Consider the following 10021-nt stretch of genomic DNA (forward strand, 5'->3'; position numbering starts at 1 on the left):
CGCCTGATGAGCTGCAGCTGTGACCGATCAGCCTGTGATGAGGATGGCCAGGTGTTCCTCGCTTGTTTCCAGGGCGACGCTGATGCAGCTTCGGGACGCTCGTCACACTACATAAACATTTAAACTAGTCTAACATACACACGCACACACACACATGCATACAGCTGGCATAGGAAAAGGGGTTAAAGCTTAAGCAGTAAAGAGAAGAGAAATAAAGAGATGAAGCTATGGTACAATTTGATATTCAGCAGATCTTCAGCCTGAAGGAAACATCAGTTTCTTAGTTTAAACACACCTTTTTAAAAGTGCAACTGATATTTAATGTACCAATTAATAAGACTAAGTTTGATACTTGCACGTCTTGTCTGTCTGAAAGAGAGTCCTGATGCAATCTGAAGGCTCAAGTTGATCTTTGCTGAAGTTGGTTGATGAAAAAGAACCAGTTTGAGTCAAAGGATCTTGACGTAGAAAGACTAGGCCGGAGCCTGGCACAAGCTTAGGTTGGGTTCTTGAGGAATAGTTCTAGCTCACATCCTCAGCAAAGCAGGTCACTCAAGTGAGGCCTTTTAAGGTCTGTGGAGGTCAAACCTCTCGGTGGTCAAAGAGCCAATGGTGACTTGAACTTTTGGAGGGAAAGTTTATGACTCTTTGTCTCCAAGCATGGCAATTTGCATATCTAACTGTATTGGATGTTGATGCAAAGACTACTAAAGATTCTTAGAACACTAATATGTTGCATAAATATCAACATATCATATAAACGCTCATTTAGATCATCAGAAGACAAATTCAAAGAGACCAAACATGGTATCGGTGGGGTTATATTAACTAGTGATCTATCATAACACACACACAACACAGTATACAATTGAAATACAAGACAATATACAAGAACAGTAATGGTATACACAATGTCCTGAGGAGATGTGTTCATTCGCAGAAAGGTTTTTTCCATGAATTAATTAGAGAAGAGTAAATTTTTTATAGGCATTTTGTGTCTTTCCTAAGGGTAAATGAATTGAGAGTTGCTCTGCCCGCATTCCTTTGAGCAATAAAACCAGTGTTATCAGCATCGGTTGTCATGGAACCAGAGGCCTGTTCTGCCTTTTTGAGGCGTTAGCTGCATTTCGGGAGAAGGGTACATTGAGCCCTCATAGTTGTCTTGTTGATTGAGGGGTGTTACGGAGTATTTGTTAAATATAACAAAAACAAATTGTGTCTGATTGGTCCAGACGCTACAGTTTATGCATAGAGTTAGAGCTGATGTGTTAGGCATACTGTATAAGAAGCACACTTTACATAATCATTTTAAAGCTTATTTCCACCATGAAATATAAAATATAAGAAAGGTAACTGTGAATTTTTATATGTGACTTTATTTCTCTCTCTCAGAATTCGGAATTTACATCTTGCAATTCAGACTTTTTACTCAGAATTCTGAGTTTACCTCTTGCAATGTACTGTTCCCTGGAGAAAACACCCTAGTGATACACCATGCAATTTCACGCTTTCCATTTTACCCCCAGCTGTAGAGACTCACTAAAACAGTAATATTTTATATCAAACATCTGTAGTGTAAGTGGTGTAATCTATAATATCGCTCATTGCAACTAAAATACTTGAACACTTACATCACTTTTTTAATTAACTTTTTTACCGCCTATATGAGAAACGCCAACTACCTACATTTTTGAATAACTCTAATAACTTACTTATGCATACAATTCACTGCAGTTTCCAGCTGAAATGAACACGTGTGGCAGTAAAACTCCAATAACTTTTATTCCTTTACACAAATTATGATTTCTCACAATTCAGACATTTTTTCTCTCTCAGAAAAAAGTAGGCTATGCTTTTTTTTTTTCCCACAGAAAATGACAGATCGTTTTGCTAGAAAAGAGCTTTATTCTTCAGCTGGGTTCATGCAGTCCTTTAAAACAGCACTGAAACTGCAATTTGGAACTTCAACCCGTTGCCTCCCATTGGAGTCCATTATATGGAGAGAAATACTGGAATGTTGTACCTCAAAAGCCTTAATTTCTTTTCAACCGAAGAAAGACATCTTGAATGACATGGGGGTGCGTAAATTATCAGGACATTTTTATTCTGCAGGTGAACTAATCCTTTAATACCAGGTGTAAACAGGGTCTTAAATCAGAGCAGGAAGTCCTACATATATTAATTTCATTAAATGTTACGTGCATAGCAAAAAAAAAAACAAATACGAATAAATAATAATAATGATATCTTCTTCAGTATTTTTGTTTTGCTAAAATTAATATCTAAACATCCTCAAAAAAAGATCTATTTACTTAAAGCAAATGTAAAATGTCTTGAACAAAACTTAGTGAGCTTATGCTTAAAACAATACCACATGTCAGTCAGTAAGGTACAAAAGCTTTTCCCCTTGAAATAGGTTTATTTTTCTGAGCCACTGGCAGATATTTGTTCTTGCTTTAATCAAATTTACATTCATCAAACCTGCAGAAACCTTGGTATAGTATACTGAATAAAAATATTGTCAAGAAACAAAACAAATTTTAGAGTTAAGCAACGCTCAATTAATGTTTCCCGACACTGCTTATAGCATTTTTTTAAAAAAAATTGTGTGTCTGATTGGTCCAGATGCTACAAGTCTACAAAACAAGACCTTCTCCACTTATACAGGGAATTAGGTAAATTAAGTGGACAAAATCCATGCCTGAAGGGCAGGACATCCAAGTTATAAAACCTGGTGAATGTAGATGGGGAAGACCAGCCAGAGGCTGTACACATATATCACCAATAGAAACTCTGCTGGACCAAGCCCAGGAGGAGGCCATTCCCCTGGTGGAGTGGGCCCCAACTCCAATAGGACACTGTAATCCCACCGAGGCTATAACTCTCGGCCATCAACTCTCCTGCAGGATAGTCTGTGCTTCGTAAGTGGCAGCCCTTTAGAGTGATCTCCAAACCATACAGAAAGCTGCTCTGAATGCTGGAAGTGGCTAGAGCACTCTACATATACTTTACTATTGCATACCTTTCAAATTTGCTTACAGAAAAAAACGAGAGCAGCAGCAGTATGGTGTAAAAATATTTATTTGAAACATGTATTTGCTACTCGCCACCTTATCTCCACTCTTTCTTTCATTCTTTTCATGGCTTTGGAAAACTGGCATCGGATGTTTCTCCACGTCACTTTGCATAACTCGTGCTTCGTTGCAATTTCTTTCTAGGAATTAAATGCTTTCTCTGAATCTTTAAAGTCTTTCCGCGAGCGATCGTACAGGTGCGGATATATCTGTGGCTGCTCAGCTATTCCAGTGTATTCATATTGCTAGTAACTTGGTGTTGTTGCTGTTCTAGATGTTGTTCTCCTGTCTGACCTCCGTGGAATGAGAAACGAACTGGGGAAAAAAATCTCACGTCAAAGAAGGTGGACTTTCAGAACACACCCACCGATTGCGTAATTGCCACGGACCAATGGAAGCTCAAAGGTGTTTAGGAGCCAAAACGAACTGCCCCAGAAAGTTTGATTTGGTGAGCTGTTTCGAACTGCCAAAACGAACTCAAAACGAATTTCGTTTCGGCCTGATTTTGTTTGAAATGACGTCATATCAGTTCGTTCTTCGATTTCGTTTGAAGTATATCGGGGCCTTTAAGGCACATAGCTGTGTCTTGGTTTGTGGACAACTCTACAGTCGTTAGACCCAAACTCAAGGCACGAAGCACTGACTGACAGCGCTTGTAAATTGCCCACTCGCTTCACTGACGCTAAAGCGAGAAGCCGACATCCATCGCATAAACAGTATAAAACTATGGCGTACATTGTGAACAATCTATTTTGAACAAATTGTGCATACTGTAAATTACATCACAGGGCCATGCTATACAGACGATTAACCTCTTCATTTTGGCATGGGGACATAAATGACATACCCAAAATGAAAAGGTTGCTGCTCATGAGTCTTTCTGACTAGATACATAGCCAATATACATTTACAAAGCCGACACTTGAAAGTTTTCTGTTCAAGACTCAGAATTACTCAGACTGTTATGAACTGTTTTAAAAAAAGGCTAAAACTTGTATTCAAATTGTGAACAGATTAAATACTGAAAGTGAGCAAAGGGCGCTCCCTTTAATATAATCACTACAGTTGTCAATCAGTGGCAGCAAGATTATCTACAATGCTCAGTGCTGCAAATCACACTGTAATTAGAAGACTTTAACAGTCTTCACAGGGCGTGAACACAAGCACGGGACCGTTTGAAAGCAACTGTCTGACATATAAATATTATTCCATCCATTACATCAAATATTAGTGGTTCACCCATCGGGTACCCACGGGTACCCGCCCATATGCAGGACTTCGTTCCAAAACTCTTGCTTCTTGAGTCCTGGTAGGGCACTTGTCTGATACAGGAGAGGGGCCTTCCAAGGGGCCACAGCTCTGATGCAGCAGTGGGTTACCTTGAAGCGAAGAAGTCCTAGGCACCAAGCGTGGGACGGTACATGGGCTTTAAGCCAGGATTGGAGGGGCCACATATGAAGCAGGCCCAGAGGAATTGCAGAGGAGGTGGTCGACATGAGGCCGAGTATCCTCTAAAAAATGTTGAGCCGCTAGCCACTGAATAGTCAGTGAGTATTCCGGCGAGAGCCAGGTCCGCATCTGGGCCAAATCGATAATTGTCCCCAGGTAGACGACCTGCTGGCTGGGAGACAAAAAGCTCTTGGCTAAATCAATTTTCAGTCCAAAGACACTCCAGGTGGCTGAGCAGCAGTGACTTGTGAGCGAAAAGTTCCTGCTTTGATCTGGCTAAGATCTGGCTAACACAAGCCAGTCGTCGTTCATAATGCGGATTCCCATCTGCCTCAGAGGGGAAAGATCTGCACTTCGCAAAAGTGCACGGGCCAGAGACGGTCCGAAAGGCAACCACCCCCTCGAATGCGAATCTCAAGAATGGTATGTGATGTGTGACTAAGTTTGTAAAAAAATGTTATCTGAAATAAGGCCATAAAACTCATACTGAATAGTTCTGAATAAGACTTTTGAGTAATCAGCCTTGTAGGCTAGAATGTTTCCTTCAAATTTATGTGAAAATCATTCTGCTCACTCGTTCACAGAAAACAATATATTAATTTAAATTTTTTAAGACATGTTTTGGGTTAGAAAGGCAGTGTGCGAGGGAGTGACAATGACCATGAATATTTAGTGATTCACACCTGAGAGACAAAGGGCCCTCCCCTAATGGCCCATCAGTGTGACTGTGAGGCAGGTAAGAAAGAATGTGAGGAGAGTAAAATAATGGGGTTTTGATTATTTGTATTTTATTTAAAACACAGTAAAATCAAAATATACACAGTGAAGGTCAAAGACATATTACTGAGCACATTGATCTAAACCCAGAGACGTGAACAGACTTTGTGTCATTCCTGAAATCAGATTCTGTTCAACAAGTGAAACAAGTAAACCATACCTGATATTTCCAGTGTTTGCTGCTTCTTTCCATGGATTCAAGAAAAAAAATATCATCAGTAGTCAAGGAGCTTGTTTTACCATATTTGTGTAGAATTATCAGTCTAGTTGAACATCTGATATTGGTACAGCATTCCCAGAAGAAAACAGTTTGAAGAGACTCAAGTGAAAGCCAGCAGGATTCATCTGTGGATGAATCCTGGTGCAGGTATCAGATCACTAAAGAACAAATAACAAAAACAAAACAAAAAAACATCTGTGAGCATGTTATTATCATTTACCATATTTGTGTAGAATTTCAGTGTAGTTGAACATCTGATATTGGTACAGCGCTCTCAGAGGAAAACAGTTTGAAAGTCAGCAGGATTCATCTGTGGTGCAGGAATCAGATCACTAAAGAACAAACAACTAAAACAAAACAAAAACATCTGTGAACATGTTGATATCAGGAGCATCTGTATTATATATATATATATATATATATATATATATAGAGAGAGAGAGAGAGAGAGAGTATGATTTTGTAGTCATAGACTCACACATGCTTTGTACTATCGTAAAAACTGACATTTTATATCTGAGAAATTAATTATTATTGTTTAGCACATTATAAACATCTATTCGCGAACAGAGTATTAATAATAAACATTGGTCTAAACATTCTTAGACTAACATTCATCATGTTTCAGTGTAAATATTCATATTACTTTTATATCGTATTGTTTTATATTATATAGAGCATAAAAACATCCTCGCGTTGTACGAAATTTAGATACAATGAATTAAATCATATTCAAAATGTTTCACTCGATTTCAAACATTTTAGTCTGGAATTATAGTTTGGGAAAAACCCAAACAGTAAATGTGTTCAAGTTTGTCAGAGTAACATGTTAACTAATGCAAATAAGAAACATTACTTACTCCTCAGAAATGATCTCCTCCGCTGCTCAAGCCACACGTTGCATCGCATACTTCTTCTGAGGTAAATCCAAAGCTTATTCTTCACAGCGTATCTTCTTCCAAAAACGAAAAGTATCTGAGATGAAATTGATGAATCTTCAGGCTTTGTTTACGGAGGAAATGTGGGCGTTTACATGTTCGCGCATCTCACGTGGATGATTACCGTATGAATAGCGTGTGCTGCGCGTGGGCGTGATCATATTACAGATAATGAGCTCAGACGGGAAAGACTGTACATCACGTTGGTTTCATACAGATTACTTTATCAGATAATATTTGTTTTTAACATGACTTAATTTTAAAGTAGACACTTCAAGCTTTCTATAGTGTTTCTCATGTCTGTGTGTGAAGTATTCACTGAGTTTCAGTTCATTTTAGTGACGCGTTTCAGAAAGAAGTTCGCGGAGACTGAGATGGCTGAAAGTACACCCTGTTCGTTTTCTTTATTTTACAAAAGCACAAAGTTTTGTTGTTATTGTGAGTGCACACAAATAAAAGTAGACACTTAACAGTTTCGAATGATGTACAGTATAACATTTATCTGTGTGACCAAAATCGACAAAGTAATTTTAGCATACCTGTCAACCCTCCCGTTTTTCCCGGGATTCTCCCGTATTTTACCATTCTATCCCGCTATCATCCCGTTTAAATATTTTCCCGTATTTCTCCCGTATTTTTTATCTTTCTATAAAAATATCCCACTGGGCATATTTTATATGTTTGCCACATTCGCCTCCGGTAAAACTCCCGTAATTTGTATGGCCCAAACCTCATTATATGACTGGTTTAGACCAAAGCCAAAAATGACCCTTATTTTTATGCAGAAATCACACAGTTGTAAATGTGAACTGGTGGATCGACAAGAAAATAATGAATTATAAAAATCTAAAGATATAGCCTACACTAAGATATAATTATCTTACTAAATGAAAGAAGTAAGTGTGCAAGTCTGTCCCATGCCTTCAAAATGCCAAAGTGCAGTGCCCTTAATGGATACTAAATCCAACTATCTCGAATACCGCTCCAGATTCTCTCCTTTTGCAAGCAGACTTTGCACTTCAGGCAGGAGAACATGTGAATCGCTGTCCTGTACTGATGTTTGAAAAGCACCTCTGAAGCTAGAGAATCTGCGAGCGAATTGGAGCGAGTAGCCTCGTTCTATGATATGCAGAACCCAGCTTGACACGCCCAGGAAGACTTCCCAAGCCAAGAACTGGGCAGCAAGTGGTCTGAGTTTTTCGAGTGGCAGGGCGCTGCACGAAGGCAGGGAGCTAACCTTTGTGGTATTGTGAAGAGGAGAAGTGCTCTTTTGAGTATGTGGGTCCGTTATTACAGCAGTAATTTGCTCGGGCATGAGCTGAGAGGGAAGGAACTGGAACTAGAGAGTGAGCATGAGACTTCTTTGAGGGCGGTCCGGCCTCAGCGGGACATGGCACTCTCTTCTTTCTCTTTGCATCTAGATCAGGACGGCTTCTGCGGTTCAGGGTCCAATGCCACTCTGAGGTGGGGTCCCTGGCGCTTAGAGAAGAGGTAGCTTTTAGCTGTCTGAGGGTGCTGTCGGAGCCCAGGCTCTGATTTTGGCTGAGGCTGAGCTGGAGACAGCGCAGGCTTCGCAGGCTTCTGGGAAGATGGAGCCTTCTGGTGACCTGAACCAGCTGCCGAGCTGGATTTCTTAGGCAGGAGGTGGCGCATAGCTTGCGATGACTTGCAGTAAAGTGCTATGCAACACCGTCTATGTCAGGGCCAAATAACCCCGTGGGGGAGACAGGGGAGTCGAGGAAGGTGACTTTGTCTGCATCCTTGATCTCCATCAAGTCCAGCCAAAGTTGGCGCTCAAGCACCACCAAGCTCAGTAGCCCCTCACTGCAGAACAAAGATCCAGGGGACAGGGTTGGATCCATATCTAGGGGGTGAGGATGGTAGGTTTAGGGGTGGAGATGGGTGGGTTTAGGGATCAGGGGCTGGAGACGGGTAGGTTTAGGTATATGTAAGGTGGGAGGAGTTGGATCTGGATCCAACCTCGCCCCCTGGATCTTGTGTTCTGCAGTGAGGACCATCTCACCAAGTTTGCCATGGCCGTGCCAATCACCTGTGCCTTAGTAGCATGCAGAGCCAGGTCAGTAGCTGTGCGCAGCTCCTTAAAAGCATACAGATTTGGTCCGGGCTCGTCCAGTCCACAGAGGAGTTTGGCTTGAAACACTTGAAGCACCACCATTGTGTGAAGCACTGAGCCAGCCTGGTCAGTCGGTGAATAATCCCTGTCCAGTAAGGCCGAGATGGTCCTGCAGGGCTTGGATGGGTGCATAGCCTTGGTGATGATCCGCCAAAATAGATCAAACCGCTTGCTGCAGACGAGGGGCTTTGATCCTCATGTGCAAAGCATGCGGGTGAATCGAACTGCTGTGGGGAGAGTGAAGCACGTTGGACCTGCGATGGAAAGAGATCACTCAAGCCTGGTTGCTCAGGCCTGTGACTCCACTGGTTCTTCCTCAGAGGCTCCTGGGACAGGAGAAAAATGAGAGTGGGAGGAGCGGGGCCATCTTCATTGAAGAAGGTGATCTGCAAGCGAAGCAGGGTGAGGCTTATGCTCTCGCAGTAAGAGCAGTCTGTCTCAGCAACCGCAGCCTCAGCGTGGGTGACGCACTCACTGTACCTGTCAAGCCCACCCCAGGCAAGTGACGCACTCACTGTGCCTGTCTAAATCACACTCAAGGTGCATAAATTTGCAACAATGCTGCAGAAATTTGCTCTTTGTGATCTCCGGATAGCCACAGAGGAGAAGCAATTTTTTAAATTTTATATATTGTGTTTTTGTTGCTATTTGTATTGTTTTGTGTGTGAAATGCATGTTGAAACCCACTGAAACAAAATTTTCCCAAGGGGATATTTGGTCCCTATAACATAGTGAATACCAGTACACACACAAACACACCACAAGAATAACTTTAGCGTCATTGTAATATTTACTCCATATGTTTATTATTTATTTAAAACATTTAAGTTCTGCTGCTGTTTCACTTTTTCAGATTCACTTTTGGTCACAAGAACGGTTTTGTTAATCTTCGTAATAGTGTCTAATGCAGTGATGATTGGTCTTTACATATTGACACTGGAAAATAAAACAGGTACAGTAATATTTTTAATATGGTTTATAATTACAGCACATCACTGACCTAGTTTATCTTATAAATTGTTTTCATGCTGAAGTTCATTAGTTTTTCTTGTTTGCTAACACACAATTAATCATGAAACAATTATAAACACAATCTCAAAACTATTCACCCCACTTGCACAAACTTTAAAGTTGTGGTATTTGGATCCAGGGGTGATTCTTCTTATCTGGATCTTTGTGCTTTAAAACTTAAAGCATTTTTTTTCCAGTTGAGGCAATTATCCAAAGTCAAGTCTTTTATGTCTGTTAATGAATTCGAAAGGGTTATACATAATTTTATCTCGATTACTGTCATGCCCTTTATGTGGGTATTAGCCAGGCTTCCCTCACACGTTTGCAGATGGTACAGAGTGCTGCCGCTCGTTTGTTAACAGGAACACATGTCGGTAATACACTCTATTTTGTAGGGGAGAATTTGGGTAAATCTAGA

The 10021-nt window shown here is 40.7% G+C and overlaps 1 protein-coding gene across 1 annotated transcript in view; it reads left to right on the forward strand.

The window, feature by feature from the left end:
* LOC107663479 (uncharacterized) overlaps window positions 1-9544 on the forward strand; it is a gene marked incomplete at both ends in the record, with an annotated part of 33315 nt that extends 23771 nt beyond the window's left edge. Inside the window, one exon of the mRNA XM_016453719.1 lies at window positions 9446-9544. Coding sequence (XP_016309205.1) covers window positions 9446-9544 — 99 coding nt within the window. The remainder of the gene's footprint in view (window positions 1-9445) is intronic.
* Between the last annotated feature and the right edge of the window lie 477 nt (window positions 9545-10021).

Source organism: Sinocyclocheilus anshuiensis, unplaced genomic scaffold, assembly GCF_001515605.1.
Source record: "Sinocyclocheilus anshuiensis isolate Anshui unplaced genomic scaffold, SAMN03320099.WGS_v1.1 scaffold5916, whole genome shotgun sequence".
Classification (NCBI taxonomy): domain Eukaryota; kingdom Metazoa; phylum Chordata; class Actinopteri; order Cypriniformes; family Cyprinidae; genus Sinocyclocheilus; species Sinocyclocheilus anshuiensis.